Source organism: Copadichromis virginalis, linkage group LG22 (assembly GCF_057382275.1).
Source record: "Copadichromis virginalis isolate Kocher_CV1m ecotype Utaka linkage group LG22, C_Virginalis_male_GT1.1, whole genome shotgun sequence".
NCBI classification, from domain to species: Eukaryota; Metazoa; Chordata; class Actinopteri; order Cichliformes; family Cichlidae; genus Copadichromis; species Copadichromis virginalis.
In genome coordinates, this window is record NC_140638.1 from 17,484,515 (window position 1) to 17,510,870 (window position 26,356).

Genomic DNA, 26,356 nt, shown 5'->3' on the forward strand with positions numbered 1-26,356 from the left:
TTCATTTACAGACACAAGTATAACTTAAGTTTCACTGTTTTTTGTTAGAAAAAAAATCAAATTGTTACATGCTTAAATTAACAATTTTCTGCGCTATGGGCTGAACCATTTGTTAATATTGGTGGTGGTGGTGGGGGGTAACATTATGCAATATATTCAGTTTTAGAATTTATATTCAGGGTTAACTGTAGCTAGGCTCAAAGTGTTAATGCTATCTTTTTTTAATAAACAACATTGTCATATTCAAAACCAAGATGGCAAGTGATCATTTTAGGGTGGCACATGCCACCCTTCTAGATCCGCCCCTGTGTGGGGAGTATTTTCCTGGCACACTTTGAGCCCTTTAAAATCAACTAAACGTTACATAAAAAACTACAGTCTATATGATTACTGGTCCATCTTTTATGACTACAGTGTACCCACCCACAGTCTCCAGATCTAAAGAAAAAAAATCCATTTTCATTGCTTGACAGAGCTTCAACTGTCTTACTGTCTACTCTTCAAACAGATCAAATCATCGCTCACCCGAAATGCTAACAATAGGGTGAGAAGCGACACGCGATGAACTTTATTTCCTCTGTTATTTATTAAAGTATCTTATGCAATGTTCTCTGCTGTTCACAGAAAGGCTTCTGCTTTTGAACGTATAGGGTCACGTATGGTGGGAGGTTGGCTAGGAGGAGCCAGCTACAGATGTTGCTTGCCTAAAATGTGGAGCGGCACAAGTTGGTGACTGGAAATCCCAAGGACGGTCCTTGAGTCACCGCTCGCTTCAGCTAAAAGGTAAATTGCCTGACTTCACAGTAGAGGTTTCACTACCTTTGTAGATGTAGAGACTAGGTGGGCACGCGGACAGGAGTCGTTTCAGTCGAAGTTAACCGTCGCTACGTGTCTTTCACGCGCACACTAATGCTAGCATGTACATCTGCAGCATCATACGTGTTCGTCGTCATTAGCTCTGTTGGCACACGTGGAGCCGCCCGGCAACTAGTTTAATGCGGACTCTTCTTACATGGTGACTGAGTGTTTCGTTTACATAACAGTGTGAGCTGGAGATTTAAAGTAGGCGAGACAAGACGCGCTTTTCACCCCTCTCCTCTTTCACTGAGTGTGTGTCGGGCCGGGGCTAACAGAGCTATCATTCCTAATCATTGGTAACAAAAACCGTTGCCTTTGCGTGTTAACAGGGCGCGAGCGCGTTTTGCGGTTGATGTGGTATAATTTGGTGGCTGAAACTAAACAATTGCGTGTTGAACTTTCCCGCCTATGGCTAATATCGGAGATGAACCACTAATTAGTGACTACATTGCTTTTTGTGTGCCTTACAGAATGGTGGATGCCCCGTGCGGAAGCGCGCAGAGCTACACTGCTCGGAGTCGTAATGACACAAAAGGCAAAGAAGTCGGTCTAATCTTCTCTGCCGGCCTTTTTTAATAGCGGGAAGTTATCTGGATCATAGGCTAGAAGGGTTTACAATCACCACTACTTTTAAACTGAGTTGGGAGTACTAGTGGAAGTTGTACTTCCTTTAAAAGCTAGGTCTGAAATTTGCATTCGCCCTTTCTCACTTAACATGCGGAAAATGACGGAGTCGAGAGTGAAAGGAAATGTAAGTCGCTAGCAAGTTTGCGTCAGGATTCAATAAATGAATGCAGCGTAAAATCAGCGACAAAAACTCCTCCAACAGTTTAAACATGCGTTTAACGAGCCCGACGTGCCTCAAGTGCTATTATTAAAATCCGACGTGGTGTTCACTATGCACAGAGCAGATGCTGAGTATAAAACCTTTAACAATCAGCAAACTAAAAAAAAAAAAACATGCTGCACGGTCCACACAGCGTAAGCATTATTGCATAATAGCCAGTTCTGCGATACCGACAATAACTTGGGCAGCATCGTTATTTCCCAAACCTCTGTTAGAGTCCAACTCCACACTCACATTGCTACCTAACGTCAGACCTGCCTGACCACAAAACAGACTCTTGCAACATCCTGAGCATCATTTAGTAGATGTCTCAGAAAACGGACAACAGCTTTGGCCCTTATTTAGGCGGGTCTTCTGTGTCCACCCAGTTTCCTCTCAATGTGAACACATTCACTCACCTCCATTCCAATAGTTTCAGCAATCTGCTCCCAGGATTTGTGAATAAGAATGAATAATATTTGTGAGTCCTTATATTGATACTATGATTATTAACCCCTATATAGAGCCAGTTATTGTTATCATGTAGTTACATTTTCGGAGAGGCGCATGTTAAGTTATGCTGCATGTTATGTTGGTCGGTTTTTGTAGGGGCTTTGCTATAGCTACAACATAGATTCCCCCCTGAAGTATAAAGACTTAATAACAGAAAGAGGATCAGATTCTTGTTTTGAGTTCAGAGATGAGTGTGCAGTGGAGTGTTTTCTATGTTATCAGAATTATCTTAAAGTGTAAGTGGGGTAAATGTATTCACTTTGTACAGTTAAAAAACTAAAGTTGAGTAAGTGCAGCTTCACTTGAGTATGAAGGGAAAGAGATGGGAACACATAAAGAATGAACACTTTGCTATGTTAAACTTATTGGCGATATTTATGAGTTGCAGAAAGGTCTAGAATAGTGTTCAAAATGGATTTTAAACATGGCACAAGGCATTCATGCTGATGGTTTTATATTTCCTACTAGATGTCTAAGGAATGAACATTTCAGTAAAGCGATATCCAGACTTTAATAGCAGTAAGGTGTCAGTGTCAGGCATTGTGTGTCTTTGCTGTTATGAGGCCTACGTAATCATTTTGTGCATTTTGATTCATACATTACACTCACAGTAACTCCATATGGAGGTTGACTTGTACATCAGGTTTCTTCTACACGGTCTTGTTCTTGACACTGATAGTTTAATCGAGTTACTATTCTGTTGTTCTTATGAACATGGGATAAATTCACAGAAAATGTTATTTTGGTGAGCATAACCATTTCCCCTAGAGATGGGTTTTGAGGCTGTGGTATGGGGGGGGGAGCATCTGCATTACCTTAACGACCAGATGCTAGCATAATTTCATTGGACCAATAACGGGACACATGGCGCCAGACCTCCTCAGACCAGAAGGTCCAGTTGTGACATCCAAAAAAATTATTTTCTGAAAAGATGATTGCTCCTTACTTTCAGATGATTTCAGACTTATCATTTTAGGCAGTAATCAACTTTACTAATGAGCAATGCTCAACGTTGCTTGTTGGTTTCACCAAAAACACTGCATCCAATAGAGAAAAGCAATGAAATGTTTGTTATTAAATTGAGTAAATTTAAGATTAGGGCTGGGCCATATTATACCGTTCACGGTAATACCGGTATAATGTTAGGCAACGATAGGAAAATGAAATATCGCGATAGAATGGGAGTAAAACGCGCATGCGCAGTGCCTTTGTTTTCATACGCACATGGCCGATTGTTGAGTGAAACAGATGAACCAGAATTGGTTTGTAAAAATGGTGCAACTTCCGTGATGTGGAACTGGTTTGGTGTTTGTCCATCAGATACACAACAAAGCACATTTTTTTGCAGAACATGCAAGCGGCCGTCGTTATTGTCGTATTTGTCGGACTAAGATGCTCTTAAATCTGGGAGTAATCTGGGTCCTGAACTCCGTATTCTTCAGGTCAAACAACACTGCAGCATCACTTAGAGTTAAAAACTGTCTAAATTCTTTCATCTTTAATAAAACGATCAGCATTGCTGCTTTACCAGGTGTAACTATAAAGTTTAACTTCCAGGCATCCATGAAAACAAAAGTTATTACATTTAACGGAGTTAGAAGTTAGCAGGAAGCTAGCGGAAGTTAGCTCGCTAGTTTCGCTAGTTACCTAAGCATGATATTGCATGTTCTGACTGAGAGATTTCTGAAAAAAATCAAACGTACAGCTCTGCTATCACTTCCAACATAAATGAAGACAGGAAACTAAACAGCAGCGACGTTTGCAGGGTTACTGAAGTTGGGCTAGCTGGTATATAATGATGTGCTACGTGATCGCTAGCGACACAGCTACAGTGGGGAAAAAAAGTATTTAGTCAGCCACTGATTGTGCAAGTTCCCCCACTTAAAATGATGACAGAGGTCAGTAATTTGCACCAGAGGTACACTTCAACTGTGAGAGACAGAATGTGGAAAAAAAATCCATGAATTCACATGGTAGGATTTGTAAAGAATTTATCCGTAAATCAGGGTGGCAAATAAGTATTTGGTCACCTCAAACAAGGAAAATCTCTGGCTCTCACAGACCTGTAACGTCTTCTGTAAGAAGCTTTTCTGTCCCCCACTCGTTACCTGTATGAATGGCACCTGTTTGAACTCATCATCTGTATAAAAGACACCTGTCCACAGCCTCAAACAGTCAGACTCCAAACTCCGCCATGGCCAAGACCAAAGAGCTTTCGAAGGACACCAGGAAAAGTATTGTAGACCTGCACCAGACTGGGAAGAGTGAATCTACAATAGGCAAGCAGCTTGGTGTGAAAAAATCAACTGTGGGAGCAATCATCAGAAAATGGAAGACATACAAGACCACTGATAATCTCCCTCGATCTGGGGCTCCACGCAAGATCTCATCCCGTGGGGTCAAAATGATCATGAGAACGGTGAGCAAAGATCCCAGAACTACACGGGGGGACCTGGTGAATGACCTGCAGAGAGCTGGGACCAAAGTAACAAAGGTCACCATCAGTAACACACTACAACGGCAGGGAATCAAATCCCGCAGTGCCAGACGTGTTCCGCTGCTGAAGCCAGTGCATGTCCAGGCCCGTCTGAAGTTTGCCAGAGAGCACATGGATGATACAGCAGAGGATTGGGAGAATGTCATGTGGTCAGATGAAACCAAAGTAGAACTTTTTGGTATAAACTCAACTCGTCGTGTTTGGAGGAAGAAGAATACTGAGTTGCATCCCAAGAACACCATACCTACTGTGAAGCATGGGGGTGGAAACATCATGCTATGGGGCTGTTTTTCTGCCAAGGGGACAGGACGACTGATCCGTGTTAAGGACAGAATGAATGGGGCCATGTATCGTGAGATTTTGAGCCAAAACCTCCTTCCATCAGTGAGAACTTTGAAGATGAAACGAGGCTGGGTCTTCCAACATGACAATGATCCAAAACACACCGCCCGGGCAACAAAGGAGTGGCTCCGTAAGAAGCATTTGAAAGTCCTGGAGTGGCCTAGCCAGTCTCCAGACCTCAACCCCATAGAAAATCTGTGGCGGGAGTTGAAAGTCCGTGTTGCTCGGCGACAGCCCCAAAACATCACTGCTCTCGAGAAGATCTGCATGGAGGAATGGGCCAAAATACCAGCTACTGTGTGTACAAACCTGGTAAAGACCTATAGTAAACGTTTGACCTCTGTTATTGCCAACAAAGGTTATGTTACAAAGTATTGAGTTGTATTTTTGTTATTGACCAAATACTTATTTGCCACCCTGATTTACGAATAAATTCTTTACAAATCCTACAATGTGAATTCATGGATTTTTTTTCACATTCTGTCTCTCACAGTTGATGTGTACCTCTGGTGCAAATTACTGACCTCTGTCATCATTTTAGGTGGGGGAACATGCACAATCGGTGGCTGACTAAATACTTTTTTGCCCCACTGTATGTTAGCATAACATAAACAGTGAAGCTGGAGGACGAACACTAACACTTTTCCACTTATAAAAGTTAACATGAAGGTTCTTCATGGTTAGAGACAAATGCAATCGCATGGCAGGATGCTGTAAACGGACCAAACTTCAGTCAGGAGAACAACTGAGATAATCCATCCACAATACGAGGTTAGTCATTAATATACTGCAGCAACATGGGAATAGAGCAGCTGCCAGAGAATTCAACATTAATGAATCAATGGTACAGAAGTGGAGGAAGCAAGAAGAATGAGTTTAATAAAGTTTGATTTATCTGACTGCTTTGTTTCGCTTAATGTGCCTTATAATCCCGTGCACCTTATGGTCCGAAAAATACGTACTGCACACTGCAGTTTAATGTTGCAAAGCACCTCTTTTTAACTTCAGTGGATATTATACATGGTTATGCTCAGGATATGTCAGCCCATTTCTACTGGAAATGCCTTTTGGTTAAACTTTCAGCAAGGAATTTGGATTTGCACTGTTACATTTTTATAAAGCTTTAATGTACATAAAAACCAGCTTCTTGTTTAAGTGAAAATAAATGGAAGGTTGTCTTTTTGCGCTAGTAATGTTGTGGAGTTGTATTTTGTCTCGCATCAATTATATCGTCGGTTATATCGTTACCGCAAATTTTCAAATATATATTGTGATAAATATTTTTGGCCATATCGCCCTGCTCTATTTAAGATGAACAAAAAAAGGGATATTCAGGAGATTTAGCTTTGTCAAATTATGTAAGGTTGCTGCTGTTATTATAGTTGACCCAAAGTGGTTTCAAGTTATGGTAGTATTAACATTTGAGGTTTCAAAAGATGGAAAATCTGCACATAGGAACACCCATCCATCCATAAAGTCCATCCAAAATCCCAGAACTCCCTCTCCCCAGTCATCTCCTTAAGCTTCACTGGGTGAACACAGAGGCGTTCCCAGGCCAAGCAAGAGATATAATCTATTCAGTGTGTCCTGTTTCTGCCCCAGGGCCTCCTTCTGATGGATCATGCCCAGAACACCTCACCCAGGAGGCATCCTTGTTAGATGTCCAAACCACCTCATCTGGCTCCTTTTGATGCGGAGGAGCAGTGGCTCTACTCTGAGCCTATCCCAGATGGCCGAATTCCTCACTCTATCTCTAAGGGAGAGGCCAGCTACCCATCAGAGAAACCTCATTTCCGCTGCTTATGTCTAGGATCCCTTTCTTTCAGTCACTACCCAAAGCCCATGAGTATAAGTAGAGACATAGCTCAACTGGTAAATCAAGAGCTTTGCTTTTACACTCAGCTCGCTCCTTACCTTGACAGATCGGTACAGTTTCCGCATCACTGCAGCCGCAGCACTATTCCGTCTGTTGATCTCCCTCTCCTCTCACTCGCGAACAAGACCACTAGATACTTAACCTCTTCAACTTTGTGGAGTAACTCGCCCCTGACGCGGAGTGGGCATTCCACACTTTTCCAGCTGAGGACCATGGCCTCAGACTTGGGGGTGCATATCTCATTCTAACCACTTCACACTCTCACTGGAACAGCAATAGCTGGCAATATAAACAAACAACAAGATTAAAATGGAAAAAAAAAAGTTCACAGTGGACTTGACAAAAACCATGAAATACCTCAGACATGATTTAAAAGGGGAATATAGACCTACAGAGCTGATTCAAAATCCAAGGAGTTGTCAACAATTACACACATTTAATAAACACATTGCTTAAATTAATCTTTTTATCTACTTTTTTTTGACTGAAAGATTAAGGTAAAGTTGCACCAAAAGCTGATGGCTGAGAGTACAGCACGCTTCCAATCAGAATGTCATTTTAATTGGAAGGGCATCAAACGTCTGTCTTCTATATTAGACACATAAAAACATTGGGATGGTGATGATGTTGGGAGCCACAAAGATTTAATGTGCATTGTTTCTGTGGTTCAGTTTCGAAACACATCGAAACCTATTTTTTTTCAGTTGTTACACCATTGGATACCCTCAGTGAACATATTTAAAGTTTTCTTCCATGTTATATATCTTCAGTGTAATATGAGTGTTGTTTCTTCCTGGGGATCCAACTCATGGAGCTCTTCATAGTGCTTTAATGTATTTGTGCATGTGCTTCCAAGAAAGATGTGTTTAGTTAGTAAAGGTGAAATTTGATTTGGCTCAGTGTTTCAGTCCAACGCTTGCTTTGAGTGCCTCTTCCCATGAACTGATCCAGGCTGAAGGAGGCGGGATGAGTAGTTTGCTTCACTTTTTAGTAACATAGCACCTGCTTATGAAGCACACGGTGTGCTACAGACAAAGCGGCAGGATTATGTAAGGTTAGATCTCTTTTTCTCTGTGAATACACACTGATGAGAGGAGAGAGTGAGCGAGGCACTGCTTTCCTGTATGGGAAGTTAGAATCTAAAATATGCAAATTAAGTTAAACTTTGCTCACATTCAGTGATGAATTATGAAGCCAGCGCTATCAGATGATATAAGAGAACAGATAATGGGTAAATGAGGTGCAATAAAAGTGGAACTTGCTCCATTTTGATTGCACCGTGTCGTCCGACCCTGCAGTTTAAAAACCAAAGTCGCGTGGGAATGAAAGGACCCGTGGCTGACAGCTGGTTATTCAAGATTTACTAGTTCGGGGAGCTGGATGCCTGTGAAATAAGCTGCTGTTGTTGTTTCCTTATTCATGGTTGATTTGAGGGTTGTTCCACTGGCAACAGCCCCAAAGGGATTTGTCTCCTCCTGGGATCAAACCAGGACTCTTTCACTTGTTAGACAAAGGTTTAAAACGATACACCATGGAGCCATTTGTTAAACAGTACTGACCAGAATGTGACTGACTGCTGAAGGCGAGCAAGCTAGATGTAATATTGCAACAGGGAAATATAAATCTTTAAGCCAGCGCATACAAGATGTAGTTATCACAGCCTGGCTGTTGGTTGGTTGTTTGTCCCTGATTTGGAAATGTTCTTGGATGCACTGACGAGCAGAGAGATAGGAATTATAAATGCAGCTAATCAAATATATGACATTCTTATTATCATTCTTATTATACAGAGTATTTCAAAAAGAATCATCCGATTTCAAAAGGCTAGAAGTTACATAGTTCTAGATGCGAGATTTTAAAATACATGGCTAAATATGAAGTTTTATAGCAACAGTTACAAAGTGCTCAGTAGGGCTGAACGATTAATCGTTAGAAAATCGCGATCTCGATTCATACTTATGTGCGATCTCATTTCCAAATGACAACGATTAAAAAAAAAAAAAAAAGGCAACGACGATTGTACCGCATTTTGATCCGGGACGTAATCTGCATGAAAACAAGCGCTCACTCTTCCTGCTCAACAAATGACAAGGGCGGAGCCTTATACCACGTGATACAGAAGCTGTGCCGTGTGATGCTAAAATTAGCAGGGAAAAAACAACGGAGAGCACGTCAGGGATGATGAGAAAGTGACAAGAGAACATCCGTCCCGGTCAACCACCCAAACATCAATAACGGGAACCTTATACAGCGCTTCCCTATACCCGTCGAACTCCCACAGGCACAAAGAAATTACGGAGGCTATCACTTATCACCTGACCAAAGATATGGCTCCCATCAACACTGTGCAAAAAGAGGGATTTAGGAAAATGATCAACACCCTAGACAAACGTTACACAGTGCCGTCCCGCAACTATTTTTCTATTGTTGCACTACCTGTGTCACGGTCTGGCTGGCAGACCGTGGGGATGTGGGGAAGGAGGAGGACCCAGGCGCGGAGCTCAAAGTTCAAGCAGTGTGTTTATTTACAGAGTGGAACAAAAACAACAATAAATCCCCGTGTTCTCCCAGACTCCCGTGTCGTGTCTCTGCGTGAATAGTTCGTGTCTCTGTGCTCTCCGCTCCCGTGTCAGCACCCCCCGGTGCTCGCTGCTCTTCGTGCCTTCCACGCTCCTCGTGGAGTCTCAAGGAATGATCCCGCGTCGGTGGGAGCTCCAAGACTCTCTTAAGTAGCTCCCCCGACGAGGCCTGATCAGCAGCAGGTGTGTGGCTTCGGGTGTGGCCAGTCCCCTTGCAGGGCCACACCCTCCAGGCCTGACGCCGCCTATAAACAAGTGCTCAGCCACCCACACACACATATACACAAGCACAGGGAAGGGGGAGCAACACCAAAATACACAACAATAATAATAATAATAATATAATACATGACTGCTCAGGGATCCTGGGTCGCCCAGTCCCAGGACCCTGACAGTACCCCCCCTCTAAGGGTCGGCTCCCGACGACCCCAAAACCAAAACAAAAAACAGCACAACCAACCCAGGGCGGGCGGCTGGGGGAACCAGGACGGAGGGCCAGAACCAAAGCAAGCAAAAACAACAAAACAACGAACCGACCCAGTCCACAGTCTCAGAGTCAGACCGCGCATCCCGCAGCGGTGCAAAAAGAAAACGAAAAGACGCCACAAACAGTCACAGGCGGCCCATCAACACCACAAGAGAGTTCAGGGGGCCTACCTCGAGCCCAACGGCGGCGACGTAGCAGCTCCGGCGGACGGCCCCGGGTCCGGCGGCAGCAGCAAAACAGTTCAGGGGGCCTGCCACGGGTCCGGTGGTGGCAGAACGGTTCTGGTGGCCTGCCACGGGTCCGGTGGCGGCGGCGCTGCTCCTCCGGCGGCCTGCCACGGGTCCGGTGGCGGTGGAACGGTTCCGGTGGCCTGCCACGGGTCCGGTGGCGGCGGCGCTGCCCCTCCGGCGGCCTGCCACGGGTCCGATGGCAACGTCGCTGCTCCGGTGAGCAACAGCGAGGCGTGGCAACAGGTCCATGACGCGCCGATCGCTGACGTGGACGCACCGGACGTGGACGGCGAGGAGGCCGCGCTAGACGTGGAGGTCCCTCCGGTCCGCTGACCTCCTCGGCCGGCAGCGAGAGCTCCTCCTCGGCCGGCAGCGAGAGCTCCTGCTCGGGCATGCCGAGCTCCTCCGGCTCGCTGAGCTCCTCAGCTGACGGTGCGAGCTCCTCCGGCTCGCTGAGCTCCTCAGCTGACGGTGCGGGCTCCTCCGGCTCGCTGAGCTCCTGCTCGGGCATGCTGAGCTCCTCCGGCTCGCTGAGCTCCTCAGCTGACGGTGCGGGCTCCTCCGGCTCGCTGAGCTCCTGCTCGGGCATGCTGAGCTCCTCCGGCTCGCTGAGCTCCTCAGCTGGCGGTGCGGGCTCCTCCGGCTCGCTGAGCTCCTCAGCTGGCGGTGCGGGCTCCTCCGGCTCGCTGAGCTCCTGCTCGGGCATGCCGAGCTCCTCCGGCTCGCTGAGCTCCTCAGCTGGCGGTGCGGGCTCCTCCGGCTCACTGAGCTCCTGCTCGGGCATGCTGAGCTCCTGCTGCAGCTGGACGAAGCCTGAGGTTACCCGAGCTTGCACTACCCCCCGGGCTTTACGCAGGGTGCAAAGGCAGGCGGAAACTCCCTTGAGCTGGCCGAGGTAGGGGTTTCCCTCCAGGATTGCCTCGATGGCGTTTAACCCCACCACTCTTGCCCTTGTGTTGGTGGTGTGAGTTACCCAGTCCATCAGGCGTTGGACGCAGGTGAGGTCGCTCTCTCCGGACAAGGCCGCTGGAGTGGGCAGTGGAATGGAGGCTGCTGCTGGTGGAGAAGATGGCTGAGCGTGTGATGTGGATGGTGAACAGGATGAAATGGTAAGCGGTGAGGTAGATGTCGCGGGGGATGATTCAGCAGGTGACGGCTGGATCACTAGCCGGGCGATAGGCTGAGGTACAGCGACCAGCTGGGCCGCGGGCTGCGCTTTGGCTACCGGCTGGGCAGCTGACCGTATAAACATAGCCCCAGAGTAAACAGTTGAGGTGAGTGACGATGAATTGTCCATATGACTCACCACAACCGGCTGTTGAGATGTCTGTGGATTTAGCTGCAGTGAGGAACGCTGGCGGCGCGAACGTCGTTTCCGTGTCGGCGTCGGGGCCGGCGTCTCAGGCAGTGAATCCACCAGCTGTCCGAGCTGGTGGGCAGCCTGAGGAGGAGAGTGGAGGTGGAGGGTGGAAAGTAGGAAGTCCAGGACCACCGCATTAAGGGAGTCCACCAGCCAGGGGAATTTAAAAAGCATCTCCTGCAGCCGCCTCTCCACGGCGTGACGCAAACCTTCCGCAGGCTTCTCCCACCATAAGTCACACATGCGGTACACTTTGTCCATAATTTCCCTCCTGAGCCTCTCCTCGGAGACCGCTGGGTCCATAAGTGGCGGGATCATTCTGTCACGGTCTGGCTGGCAGACCGTGGGGATGTGGGGAAGGAGGAGGACCCAGGCGCGGAGCTCAAAGTTCAAGCAGTGTGTTTATTTACAGAGTGGAACAAAAACAACAATAAATCCCCGTGTTCTCCCAGACTCCCGTGTCGTGTCTCTGCGTGAATAGTTCGTGTCTCTGTGCTCTCCGCTCCCGTGTCAGCACCCCCCGGTGCTCGCTGCTCTTCGTGCCTTCCACGCTCCTCGTGGAGTCTCAAGGAATGATCCCGCGTCGGTGGGAGCTCCAAGACTCTCTTAAGTAGCTCCCCCGACGAGGCCTGATCAGCAGCAGGTGTGTGGCTTCGGGTGTGGTCAGTCCCCTTGCAGGGCCACACCCTCCAGGCCTGACGCCGCCTATAAACAAGTGCTCAGCCACCCACACACACATATACACAAGCACAGGGAAGGGGGAGCAACACCAAAATACACAACAATAATAATAATAATAATATAATACATGACTGCTCAGGGATCCTGGGTCGCCCAGTCCCAGGACCCTGACAACCTGCTCTATACACGCAGCGTCAAGCAACGGTGGAGACGGAATTTCAAGCAGTACAACATTTTGCGGCAACCACAAAACGTGAGACATTTGTTTTTATGTTTATTTATTGCTTTTATGTTCAGTTTCAACTGTTACGAAGTTGATGTGCAGTTAATAAGTGCAATAAATATTTATATACTGGAAAAGAAAATCGTGAGAGAATCGTGATCTCAATTCTAAGCCAAAAAACCGTGATTCTCATTTTATGCAACATCGTGCAGCCCTAGTGCTCAGTGTCCATATGTCAATTTGATAGTCATACTTGTCCTATACTTCTGCAAGCATGTCTGGACTCACTGCAGTCGTTGCTCTTGTCATGCTACCTTCCAGCAAGCACAGAAAAGTCATAAATTCCCTCTTTCTACAGTACACGTTTGAATTGAGTTAAAGCACTTTGAAATCTACTAAAAGTTGCTTGTTTCCTGGTGATTGTGTTGAATTTATTTTCACATTCTGCAATGGTGACTAAACGGTCGCCCACGCCCACAGGTTGGTTGGCAGTGTTTCAGACTCACCAAGTCTTTTGATCACAAGGTGATTGCACAGGTCACTTGATTGCATGTAATTGCCAACTTGACCCCATTCATTTGCATACTGATATCAGGCTAGTAGTAGACTGACTCCCTCTGATGGAAACATTTCTAACAGGTTTTCTTGACAGTGTTGGTCTTCTTGACCATCTCATTTCATTATGATAATATTGTATTGTTGGGTGTCAGGTGACTCCCAACGATATGACCAAAAATATTTATCACGATATACATTTGAAAATTTGCGATAACAATATAACTGACGATATAATTGACACTAGACAAAATACTTTACAACTCCACAACTTTATTAGTGCAAAAAACAAACAAACATCAATGTATTTTCACTTAAACAAGCAGCTGTTTTTTATGTGCATTAAAGTTATATAAAAAATTAACAGTGCAAATGCAAATCCTTGCTGACAGTTTAACCAAAAGGCATTTCCAGTGGAAATTGGCCGACATATCCTCAGCATAACCATGTATAATATCCACAAAACTTAAAAAGAGGTTATACACACACAATACGGTAATATTATGATGAAGCACTGTACGTATCACTTCTTGAGGCTCCTGCCTACGATAACCGTAAAGCTCCGACAATCCATCAAGCAGTGCGGGTTCGTAGCTAAGCAAAGTCGTACTGAAACATTTGACAGATACGCCGCCATGTGCGTATGTAAACAAAGGCACTGCGCATGCGCGTTTTACCCACATTCTATCGCGATATTTCATTTTCTTATCGTTGCCCAACATTACACCGGTATTACTGTGAACGGTATGATATAGCCCAGCCCTACTCCCACCTCTAGTTAATGTGTAATATCTTTTTTTTTTTTTTTTTTTTTTCTAAATGACATCAGAAACAGCAGTATGCGACATTACGTGATGGCAGAGCTTCAGTTCATCCTTTGTCTTTTTTTTTTTTTTTTTTTTTTTTTAATAAATAGGACAGGGGGAATGAATGAGAGAAGGAGGGGGAGAGAAAGAAAGAAAACCAAAGGGGAGAAGAGACGGCGAGAAGGGGGGGGAAGAGAGAGAAAAAAAAAAGAACTCCTGGGTCACCTGTATGGAGAAAAAAAAAAAACAAACAACAAAAAAAACAAACAGAGGAGACAGCAAACAACAAAGAGCAACACAATAATAGAGAAAACAAAGCACCATCACAATAAACTAGCCAGTCATAGACATCAATATTTACCAAACAATAAACGATATTGTGCAGTACGCAAGACAGACAGCGCACAGTGTGCTCCGAGGCAGCAGCCAAGAAAGCCCCAGTCCGCGTCTGTGAATACCCATGTGTGCATACCTGTGTGGATCAGCATGCTTGCATTCCAAAGGTTTCTCCATGTAATGATCTGCTAGGGAGTGTGTAATATCTATGGGAAAGAGCAGTGTGGGAAACATTTCACTCACAGTGCTATTTGAACCCAAAGCACTTCATATATAAAGAAAGGCATTCATTTATGGAAGATAACAGAGATGTGTGTATGATGACATACTGAACTGGGATCACTTAACTCATATCTGCTCAGCAAAACTGTTTACTATTATAATAAATTCCCTTCTGTGAGACAGTGTGTGCTTGTTTCTTTTACAGATTGTCCGAGAGAAGCACCTCTTGGATTTCAATGAGTGTTAGAGACATGCAATAGCTCGAGCCATTCAGTGACACTCAACACCTCAATCCCTCCTTTCTCGTGTGATAGGCCCGCACCTCTTTGTTCAGTTTTTCTACCTCTTATTTGTTCTAGTCTTTGACTACTTTGTCATTCCCATCATTTCCTTGTCAATCTCATCTGAGCTGAGGCCAAAGGCTGTAAATTCCTCAAAATGGTTGCTGATGTAGACACGGCGTCTCAGGGTAGTGGCATGCGGCTGAAGCAGGAGATTTCCCTCCTTCATGGTGTCTGTCTCATTGTGGGAAACATGATCGGCTCGGGCATCTTTGTCTCGCCTAAGGTAGGTCTCTCCCTTTTTTGGGGGGTGGGTGGTTGAGTTTTTATTGTGGTTTAAACGTTGCAGAGCAGTAAAATCTAAATGCTTTCTTTGTAAAATGCACCTTAATTACTAAAGAAATCTGAAATTGAAGGACTTCAGTTTTTGTTGATGACGTGTATTACAGCTGTCCAGTTTAGGGTTGAGCAGTCTTCTATATTTACATTAGATCTTAGATCACTAGGCACATTTGTTCAAATGACAGCTGGTTCACTGCCTTGTGTGTGTGTGTGTGTGTGTGTGTGTGTGTGTGTGTATTTAATATCTCCTCTCCTGTGTTACCCTGCAGGGAGTCCTTATGTACACTGGCTCATTTGGGATGTCCCTGGTCGTGTGGGCCATCGGAGGGGTATTCTCTGTGTTTGGAGCGTTATGCTATGCTGAGCTTGGTACCACCATCCGTAAATCTGGTGCCTCCTATGCCTATATCCTTGAAGCCTTTGGTGGTTTCTTGGCTTTTATTCGGTATGTTGTTTCAGCAGTGCACTGCTGAGCCCTTCTACTAACACAATAAACTACTCAGGCATGTGCTGTACTGGGATTAAATGGTAGACGGAAACAAAGGTTGACATTACTCAGTGTAAATAAACTAAACCTGCCTACTGTAAGCGTTACGTGAAGCGATAATTAAGATGAAAAAAATGTCTCTGTAGACTGTGGACATCCTTGATGATTGTAGAGCCGGCTTGTCAAGCTGTGATAGCCCTGACCTTCTCCAATTACCTGGTCCAGCCTTTCTACCCCACCTGTTTAGCCCCCTACGATGCCGTCCGTCTTATTGCTGCTGTCATCATATGTAAGCCTCTTTCGCTATTAATCACTCACATCATTTATTTTACCTGCTATTTATGTTTGCATGGATGTTGTAAAGGTGTAAGTGTGTTATGTAGTTTTAAGCTTGTATCCATGCAGTGTTGGTTTAAATCTTTTTGGACATAATTAGGGAGAGATTTCTTCAACCCCAGCAAAAATAGTGTGCTGATAAAGCAGGTGAAAAATTGCACATCACCACATCCCATCTGTTTCTGTACCTCTGTGCTAATTTCTGTAGACAGCTCAGTTAAAGAGCTGGCAATAGAGCATTGTAACACACAAAAATTAGTTTTGTTTGTTTGTTTGGTTTTTTTTTATAAACCAAAGCAATGGAAAGTTCATATACAGTTGTTTACTGTATTAGATTGTACTGTTTTACATCACGCCCCTGTAAATTGCAGTGCATACAGTGAGAGTCTTAATTAGGAGGAAGTCTTAAATGCATCTTTGTCTCCTGTGCAAGCAGGAGGATCAGTTGCAGACAGTTGAATCTTTCACGCAAAACAGCTAAAATGGATTTCCACGTGTAAATTCAGGAGAAAGGTGTTTAAAATGGTCTATTGGCTGCAGCACTACTGGAACACGCATGCTGCATTTGGAATAACTTGCATGGCGCCCATATGAAATGTGTCATTTGAAATGGGCTTCTTATGCATGTGGTTTGACTTGAACATCGAGTGATAGAGCAGATGATGGGACAGGTGATGGAATTAATAGAAGCACGCTGTGAGATTCATTTTTTACAGGGGTGTTCCTCACAGGGTCTGAATGAACCCGGTGGTATTTGGGTGGTGCCGTGTCAGTTCTATATGAGGAGGAGTGACTTGTACCCTTTAGCTACATTCTCTAGCTGCAAGCTTTTCTAGAGCTGTAGTTTTCTACTACTTTTGTAGTTTTATACTGCTTCTTTCTTTCCATCAGGTGTGCTCACATTTGTGAACTGCATGAAAGTGAAGTGGGGTGCCATTCTTCAGGTCATCTCTACTTTTGCAAAGGTCATTGCTCTAATTGTCATCATCATTGCCGGACTGGTTAGGCTGGGACAAGGTAGGATCCCTGAATAGTCTCTATTTAGAAAACAACTATTAAGGCTACCAATTGGTCCTTAGACAACATATGTTCTAAGGCTCAAAACATGGTGCTTATATAATATTGATGATAACAATAATAGTAATTACAAATACAGCTGGATGAAATCTGTTAAAATACATTTATCAAAGTCATTTAAAAGTTAAACTGTGGGCATGGTTAGGGTGTTGTGTGGCTAAATGAACTGTTCCTCTCTCCCTTAAGTGAGAAAAGTAAAAAAAAAAATAACACCATACAATTTGAATAATATATTTCTTTATTATGAAAATAAAAAAATGGGATATATTTATAATGTATACCTTGTGTTGTTGTAGGTTTTAACCAGAACTTTGAGGATTCTTTCAAAGACTCCAACCTGAATCCTGGTGATATGGCCCTGGCCCTTTATTCAGCACTCTACTCTTACTCTGGCTGGGATACGCTCAACTTCATTACAGAGGAGATCAAGGACCCAGAGAGGTACGCAATCTTGTATTTATGGTATTTGTATTTATTATATTTGTATTTATAATGCTCGTTTTACAGTAATCATTAAAATCCTTTATTCCTGGTTGTGCTTTCGATTTGTATACATAAAGTGGTGTGAAAAAAGTGTTTGTGAAGTAAGTAAAGTTACATTTTATTTATATAGCACCTTTTAAGATCAAGATCACAAAGTGCTTCACACAGAAATACAAGGCATTTGAATTTCTGTGCACTCTTTTTTTGTATGTTTTTCACACATTTTAGATCATCAAATAAATTTAAATATTAGACAAAGATAACACAAGTAAACACAAAATGCAGTTTCTAAATGAAGGTGTTTATTATTAAGTGGGGAAAAAATCCAAACCTACATGGGCCTGTGTGAAGAAGTGATTGTCCCCTGAACCTAATAACAGCTTGGACCACCTTTAGCAGCAACAACTGCAAGCTAGGGCTGCGATGATTCGAGTAATTCGATTATAAAAAAATTCTCGACACAAATTCTTTGCTTCAATGCTGTCGTCGTGGAAGTGGGAGCACTTCATCCACATTTGTGACTAAAATCACACCTGCAATGCAAACAAATTTAGGAGCAGCATGTGAATAAAAAAGCTGACAACATTGAGTCCACACAGCCCGCAAACATTGGTAACACAACAGCAGCAGTCATGTTGATGCTGGCACAGTTTAACGAGGAGCTGGAGTCTGTTTGCACACCGTGAAGAGCAAACGAAGCCATTAGCAAGACGTGAGCTCTGGTTAAGTGAAAGAAGATGTGTTTCTAGCAACCAAAACAGCAGCGCTGTTCCTGCAATCGCCAATAAAACCATTACTGGGAAAAAGTAATGACAAACTCTGACATGGAAAAAAAATCACATTTTATAGCTGCTCCATCCATCGCTGTTTGCTTTACACAGTGGAGAATCTGCAGTAAGCCTCAAGAAGTTGTATTAAGATATACAGGTGAATTGTTAATTGTTAATCTGATACCATGTTTAAATTATACAGCAAGCTGTATAATTTAACTAAGAGCAGCCATCCTATTGATGCTTGAAGCAGGGGTGAATCTAAAGGGGGGCATGGGGTGTACTAGACCTATCATGTTTCGGCTGTGTGCAGGCAGGAATTGGACCCAAACGCAAACTCACTAGTGTTGAGGTTTAAATTTATCATCTTAAATGTTTATATGCTGATTATATTGCTTTATATAAGAAACTAAACAGAATACAAGAAAGCCAAACTAAGACGCTAGACTATAGAATAAACTGGGGCAACAAAGAACTAAGAGCATAATACAAAAACTCAGAGACACAAGAAACTCAAAACACTGGGACACCGACCCAGGACCGTGACAAGACCAGATTAATTTCGAGGCTTTCATAACATTTTTCAGATTGAAAAATTGCAATCAACAGTTCATTTTGAAAAAAACCTGTGTATATTTGTTATTGCTCAATAATAAGAGAAAAAATATTTCTTATCTAATTTCTTGATTGATTGATGGAATAACTGAGCGATTACTTGATTACTAAAATAATCGATAGCTGCAGTCCTAAATTAAGCGTTTGCGATAACTGGCAGTGAGTCTTTCACAGCGCTGTGGAGGAATTTTGGCCCACTCATCATTCTTTTGTGAAATCCCGGATGAGTCGTCAGCAGGAATATCTAAATGTCACAAAATTTGTTTTGGCTGTATCACGATACACATCGCGATATGTTTAAATAGCCTCCAAAAACAAAAAACACAGAAAGTCTCATTCCTTCACTCATCTGAAACTCCCACTGTCCTCATATCTTTCCCTATCTGGTAGTTTATAAACACACATGCTAAGGGCAGTGCGCCAGGTAGAAAATCTGGGAGGGGGTTATTAATGATGCATTCACAGTGTGTGGGAGAAAAACAAACTCACAGTGAATTGCATGCAGACAGCTTAATATTTCCATTGCAGTTCTTACTCGATGGTTGTGATAAAACCATTTTATCCGTCGTACGTGGAAACATCGAGCATATTTGCCCACCCCTACCGATTACTCCCAGTGGTGAAAGTTCTCCACTGTTCCAGGTTTTCTACATTTGTGTATAATGACTCTCAATGTGGTTCATTGGAGTCCCAAAGCGTTAGAAATGGCTTTGTAACCTTTCCAGACTGACGGATGTCAATGTTTGTTTGTCAGGCGTTTCTTTAGACCTAGCGTGCTGTGGCATAATTAGCCCTTGCCAGACAGGTTCTATTTAAGTGATTTCCTGATTCAACAGGTCTGCCAATAATCAGGCCTGAGTGTGTTTAGTGAAACTGAACTCAGCTTTCCAAAAAATGCAGTTAATCACAGTTAATTCATAATTTAACAAGATGGGCAATTACTTTTTCACACGAGACCAGAGAGGTTTGGATTGGATTGAACATTTGTCCCTTAATCAATGAAATCGTCATTTAAAAGCTGCATTTTGTATTTCATCAGGTTATCTTTGTCTAATATTAAACATCAAACATGTAAGTGTGACAAATATGCAAAACACTAGGAAATCTGGAAGGGGGCAAACACGTTTTCACACTGCTGTATTGCTAAGTAGTTTAAATCTAACAGTCTTAATGGATGCCACCTCCTATTTTTCCATTGCAGGAATCTCCCCTTGTCCATTGCCATTTCAATGCCCATCGTCACAGTGATCTATATCTTGACCAACATAGCTTACTATGTCGTCATGGACGCAGATACAGTGCTCAACAGTGAAGCTGTTGCTGTGGTGAGTCCAAAGCTCTGTACTAGAGTCACTTTGTGTACATATCTGCATACAAGCCCTATCACATACCAGTATTTACAGCCTCTGCTCACCCTCTTAGAGGTAGGAGGATGTGATCTGTCCCTCCTGTGTTTGACTGTCGTCTCTCTGAGTCCATCTAACAGCCACTGCCTCTCGCATCTGGCTTTGGTACTCCCTCTTGGTCATGCAAGACTGTAGGAGTCGAGATGACAGGAACCTCATTTAGCTAAAGAGGTTAGCGCGCCACACAGGAACAGGAGGAGAGCTCATGATGTGATTAGTGCAGGGAGAAGGAAGATTTGTACTTGTCAGTGGTATTTGCTAATCTCTTTTTTTTTTATTTTAATGGTTTACTAATGTTCTGTCATTAAGCCAGGGGTTTTCTGCCCTGTTGTAATGAAACTGTGAGATGCAGCAAAATTTTTAGTCAGGTTTTGGAGATTAATGATGTCGAATCTCATTGTGCGCTGGTTGTACTTTGCAACTCAGCGCCACACTAAAACATGATGATGTTTGAACCTAAACTTGATTATATCACTAATATAATGCACCTCAGGCATGTTTGGGTTTTGAGTGGGTTAAAATGAGTGATGCCACATCGTTGTCGAGTCAAGCTTTTGGCAACAGCTCAGGTCACAATATGAACAAAGAAAATCCACTCAGAGGTTTTAAAGTGGCGTCACAGTATAACATCTTTCTCAGTTCCTGCTGTTCTTCTCTTTCTAGCTGGTAACTTTTTCTTTCTCTCCTTTCTAACAAAGTGTCCTGTGAAACTGCTGTGATCTGTGTAGTTTTTTTTGTTGACAGTATTTGTACTCATTGATTATTTGTAACAGTGTGAGTTTTACACTTTCTTCCGCCCTTGAAAAGGAAACAAAGGGGAGTAGCAGGAAACATCAGGGGTTCCCGCAAGCAGATTAGCCAGTTTGTTGGATTAGTTCTCGTGTCTTTTAATTAGTGGCACACATCTGCACTGATGAGTCACATTTTTACTAAAGTGAAAAGGAGTTACAAGCACTTTGGCTGCTTCCTCAGACATTTGCAGATGAGGTGCTGGGCTGGGCTCGTTGGCTGATTCCTCTTTCTGTGGCGATTTCCTGTTACGGAGGCCTCAACTCATCAATCATTGCAGCCTCGAGGTAAACTCCTAAATCTAGTGGCCTCCATTTCTGTTTTTCCCAAAATGTTTGTCCTATTGCCAACTAACCAATCAGCAGCACAGTGACTTTAGTTCTTATTGAAATGTCATTTTCTCTCGCAGGTTGTTTTTCGTTGGTTCCAGAGAAGGCCACCTACCTAATGTGCTTTGTATGATCCATATTAAACGTTTCACCCCGATTCCTGCCCTACTTTTCAATGCAAGTATCCCCAATATGTTTTTTTTATTTTAATGTAAATCTTTGTGGTTCTTCATCTTTGTCATGAATGTATTTCTCTTGAACGTAATATTTGTGTCTGTTTTTGGTCGTCTTCTCACAGGGTGGCATGTCTCTGTTGTACTTGACTGTGCCAGATGTTTTCCGGTTAATCAACTACTTCAGTTTCAACTACTGGTTATTCATCGGCCTGTCGATAGCCAGCCAGCTCTACCTTCGCATCAAAGATCCTGATCGACACCGACCCGTTAAGGTACCAAAAATGATGCAATGTTCTTAATAACCAAAGTGAGCTTGAAATACAAACAGGTGTAAAATTTAGCTCAGATGTGTTAGTGCAGTCAGCTCAGAGATAAAAATGAAAATAGAAATAAAGCATTAGGCAGGATGATGAGTGTAGATTGTGTGTATGAACGTCTTGTTTCTGAATGTGAGCCAATGTTTTTTATCTCATAATCTTCGACTGCACCTTGGTGCAGCCACCCAACCACATCATCCAGCTCACAGCCCCCATCAGATTGTGAACAGACAAATAAACCAATGAGCACAAGATGTAAATGGATACATTAAAGATAGTGTGTAAAGTGTTGTTCATGGTCTGTGAAGTTTTTTTCGTTTACCCATCAACAGTGAGTGTATTGTACTGTTTACCCTCTTTTGTTTTGAGTTGCGACAATGTTTAAAGTCATGTCAGTCTGATCCTTTTGTTTTGTCCATTTCTCCTCCTCCCTCTCGGTAGCTGTCTTTGTTCTTCCCAATAGTCTACTGCCTGTGCAGCTTATTCCTGGTGGTGGTGCCGCTCTACAGCGACACTGTCAACTCTCTAGTGGGGATTGGTGTGGCACTTTCTGGGGTACCGATCTACTACATTTGTGTCCATCTGCCTCGCAGCTCCAGACCAGCCTTCCTTGGAAAAATGCTCAGTAAGAGAAACACTGCACTGCCTATCATAGAAGAGGTTTTGTTTGCTTTGAGGGAACTCTGAAACTCACATTTGATAGCCTTCTTATTAAAGCACTTGTCTATTACTGCTTTATCCTTTAACATTTGTGGTCTAGCTCTGAGAAAGATCAGCAAGAGCTCAGTGTCATATTTTCATAGGCTAGAACAAGCTAGCCAAGCTGTCAGTCTAGCTTTTTATTCCCTTTGAGGGGAAATGCATCCTTTATCTTCCTTGCAAATTCCCAATTGGTTTATAAAGGAAGAATTTCCCCAAGAAACTTAAATCTAGGTACAAACGTAGAGGATTGAAGCTAGCACGTGGTAATATGACAACAGCTATAGTATAAAGCTCTGTGAATGAATGTGGCTGTGTTAGGTTATTACTCACAACTCTTTAAAGTAGCATACCAGTCTCATATTTCCTATAGCTACCATAGAAATGTATGGAATTGCTATGGCTCTCTGTAAAGGGATTGGAATTAGTGTTTCATAGTTCAGTTTAGCATAAAACCCACCTACACTAAAGGCTTCTATAGTACAACATTTATAAAACTCTTACTGTTTAGAAATGCTACTTTTTTATACTATTAACACTGGACTAGTTTAAACAAGTAACACTTAAGGCAAATTTTTCTAATTAGCAACCCTTGAGCAGCCATCTGATTTTTCTTTTTCTCTCTTCACACAGATGCGATATCTCTATACACCCAGAAACTGTGCATGTGTTGCGTGGCATCGCCAGATATTGATCTGGACAACATAGACCCGGGGAAGATCGAATGATCGATGGACAGACAAACTCAGAGTAAAGTACTGTACGGGGAGATAAAGGAGGACGAACGAACACAATATGAAGCAATCTGGGAGCGGCAGACAATCGGGGCTGAGATGAGATGATCGCTGGACCTATTAAAGACGGATGGAGACGGTGCAGAGATGAGCACACCACGCTACTCGATCTCCTCCTCCTCCTCTTCTTCTCTCACACATGTGCCATAAAGAAGGAAGGAGCAGGATTTTACTCAGACTGTTTATTATAGGCAAGAGCACAAATGCAGTGTATTATTACAATTATACTAAGTGTATATCTTAGCAGAAAATTTAGTCCAAAAATCTTGATTTTTGAACTTGAGACCTCAAAGAAGAGCAAACGGTTTTTGCACATACATTTTTCATTTTGAAGGAGACGATATATAAAATGGTTTAAAAAAAAAAGAGTAATTAAGGAGCGGTCCTGCTGTATATTTATGATCACAAATCTGTCATGCTGCTTTCCATCCACCACAGCTGCATGTGGGAACTTTGACATCATCTTCAGGGCTCTTTTTAAGTTCAGGCGCCTCCTAGTGGTAGCTTAAAAAACTTCAGTTGATAAGTCATAAGACTTTCCAAAGTGTCATATAAGAGTCTGTCTCTGCTTCTGTGTGTTGTGTCTCATGTTTGTACTGTTACCTGTCACCTTGTTGCTTCATATACGTGCACACGATCCATTTAAAAGTAAAAAATCTCATGTTTTTTTTAGGTACACACCTCAGTTACACTTAAAAAAAAACCAAACATAAGGATTTCTATTGCAGATGAAATATTTAATATATTTTTTCAGTTTTTAATGTATCGCCAAGATGGGCGGTTGTCACAGAGCAGATCAATTGTTGGACCATCATGCAGTAAAGTGAAAATTCACAGCTGTAGTGTGTTTATATGGTGTTTTGTGGTGTACTTTTTGTGTTCCTAGACTGTACGTGCCTTCAGTGAGGTGGGTCTAATGATGTGATATCGCCACATTTGTTCTTGAGCACAGTCGCCGACATGTCGCTGTAAAGTTTGCCAAATGTGTTTCAAGTCGTCATCTTTCATTAGTTTCTTCAAATTGAAGCTGCCTATCACAAAAACACAGGCAGTAGTTGTTGGTTAGCTAGAAATAATCAGTCTTTAGATTTAAAAAAATAAAAATAAAAAATCTGCTTAGCCTCTGGACATGATTAGGAGCTAACGGGAGCACACGGTTTGTTGCTTCACGTGCTAATTTGCTTTTCGGGGATCAGTAGTCATCGGTTAAAACAAACTAGTGGGCCGTTTAAACACAAAAACAGCTGTATATGTATATTTCAGTATACTGTAATACAATGAACCTATTATTCTCAGAAAATGCAAAATAAGAATGTTATAACATATTTGTTGTTTCATTGGGTACCAAATGTGTGTTTTCTGGGTGTTTGAAAGCTTTTGTGCTGAATGTGTCTTAAGAACCTGCTTTTTTTCCCACTGTTCTGATTTATTTTGCCAGACGAGCTTCTCCAGTGGGCTGGAAATGTGTTTGCTCACTCCGAGGCAGAAAGTGAGCTGTGTGTTTTATCTGAATAAAGTTAGGTACAGACTTCAGTGACTGGCTGTTCTTATCGTTTGCTTTGTTTGACCTGAACACACAAAGTCTCCTAGCACTCACTGCCACTTGAGGTCATCCTCTCATAACCCCCTACATCTGTAGCTTTACCCTTTAGGTAAATGAGCAGCTTTGATAAAATCAAGGTTTTAAAAGTTTCCCAACTGATCAGTATGAAAATCCACATTTTTTTAATGGTATTTTAACTGGTCCTGGTGTAGAGGTCTACATGGCAGGGGACCATTAGCACCCTTGAACGTGGTGCTAATGGTCGTTGACCCACTGTTGGTCACGTGAGTCAACACGTAAACCAGTCTGAAAAAAGGCGTGGGTATTTACCATCATTGAGGGGTTGTCCCACCCCATCTGAAATAAGAAAACCAACTAACCACAAAATTAAAGTCCTGTCATTTCCTTTTGCTAGCTCAGAAGGCTCTTGAGAGTCATGTAGCTTTAAACCAGAAGTTCTTGTGTTAGATTGTGTTTTGCTGATCAGCTTTTGATAAAGTTTAGGCAGTTAATTTTCAGCAGAAAATCTGAGAAAGATTTAATTTGAAAGAAGTAGTATTACATATAGTATATGTTTTATATAGTAGATTCCAACCTAAATACTATATAATCAAATATTTAAAAATAAATATCTGTAAAATAACACCATCATTGATTATCATTATTTTAGTAGCTCAGGCTATTCTCCCTTTTTTAAATTTAACTGTGGGTTTTAGTGCAGCTCATCTGTGGAAGCATCATTGATATAATATAAATGTATAACAAACATCTGATTGGCTTGCTGTTGCAAACAGCAGGCTTGAACCTTTAGGTGGGCGGGACTTAAAGGAATATAAGGATATCCTCTCCCGCTGAAATCGCAGAGAAGCATTGAGAGCAGCCTGAAGCCTGAGTATTTGGCTCACGGTGACACTTTGCCCATGTGTACATCAGCTGTAACACGGTAGACTCCCTACATAATAACTCACCTCCATATCTGCTTTGGGAAACAGGCTTGGATCGAGAGTGCTTTTGTGTGTTTCACAATTGCTGTGAGCGGGTGGGTTTAATTGTTATGTGTCATATGCTGCAGTTTGAAGACAGACTTAGCTTGTTGAGGCTGGGCTGATTGCAGGCCAACTACGTACAGGGTGGAGGGTCTGAGAGGACAACTGCTGTTCCCTGTTGAAGTTGTCAGCATGTGGAGTGCAGCTGATTTGTGGCATAACTGGCCTTGACCTTGGATTTAGTTTTTTTCTGTGTTCACAAATGGGATGCTACTGTTTTATTCCTTAACTGTTTGTAGCTCAAGAAGTTTCCTTCTGATCTCAGTAATTTTATTAAATAAATTATATTTTAAAATTTTATTGGTGTCACCTTTTGCCCACAGCTAAACTGTCATTCAGACCTAGAACCTGTTTTTATTAGAAAAGCACTAACAGCAATGAGGAAAAGCAGAATTGTTGGTCTTTCGCACTTGTTTTTGAATCTTTCTACGGACTGGAAACTGTTTCTTGGCATCTTTTCTGCTCTGTCTACCTT

At 42.8% G+C, this 26,356-nt stretch overlaps 2 protein-coding genes across 3 annotated transcripts; one reads left to right on the forward strand and one right to left on the reverse strand.

Moving 5' to 3' along the window:
• Positions 1 to 373: 373 nt before the first annotated feature.
• Positions 374 to 24,825, forward strand: LOC146683122 (Y+L amino acid transporter 2). Of its 2 annotated transcripts, none has more exons than XM_085445613.1 (13): positions 374 to 544; positions 625 to 783; positions 14,597 to 14,958; positions 15,284 to 15,459; positions 15,648 to 15,790; positions 16,729 to 16,854; positions 17,211 to 17,355; positions 19,984 to 20,107; positions 21,161 to 21,264; positions 21,387 to 21,483; positions 21,605 to 21,754; positions 22,241 to 22,424; positions 23,132 to 24,825. In XM_085445613.1, exons 3-13 carry the CDS (start codon positions 14,830 to 14,832, stop codon positions 23,224 to 23,226), a joined length of 1,473 nt encoding a protein of 490 aa, XP_085301739.1. In that variant the 5' UTR covers positions 374 to 544; positions 625 to 783; positions 14,597 to 14,829; the 3' UTR covers positions 23,227 to 24,825. The 2 variants fall into 2 exon arrangements, with proteins under 2 accessions (XP_085301739.1, XP_085301740.1); XM_085445614.1 differs by having other exon boundaries at positions 651 to 783.
• Positions 10,099 to 11,949, reverse strand: LOC146683123 (uncharacterized). Its single transcript, XM_085445977.1, has 3 exons — positions 11,434 to 11,949; positions 10,481 to 11,364; positions 10,099 to 10,205 (listed from the first exon to the last, which is right to left on the reverse strand). The coding sequence occupies exons 1-3, from the start codon at positions 11,884 to 11,886 to the stop codon at positions 10,145 to 10,147; spliced, it is 1,398 nt and encodes a 465-aa protein (XP_085302103.1). The 5' UTR covers positions 11,887 to 11,949; the 3' UTR covers positions 10,099 to 10,144.
• Positions 24,826 to 26,356: the final 1,531 nt, after the last annotated feature.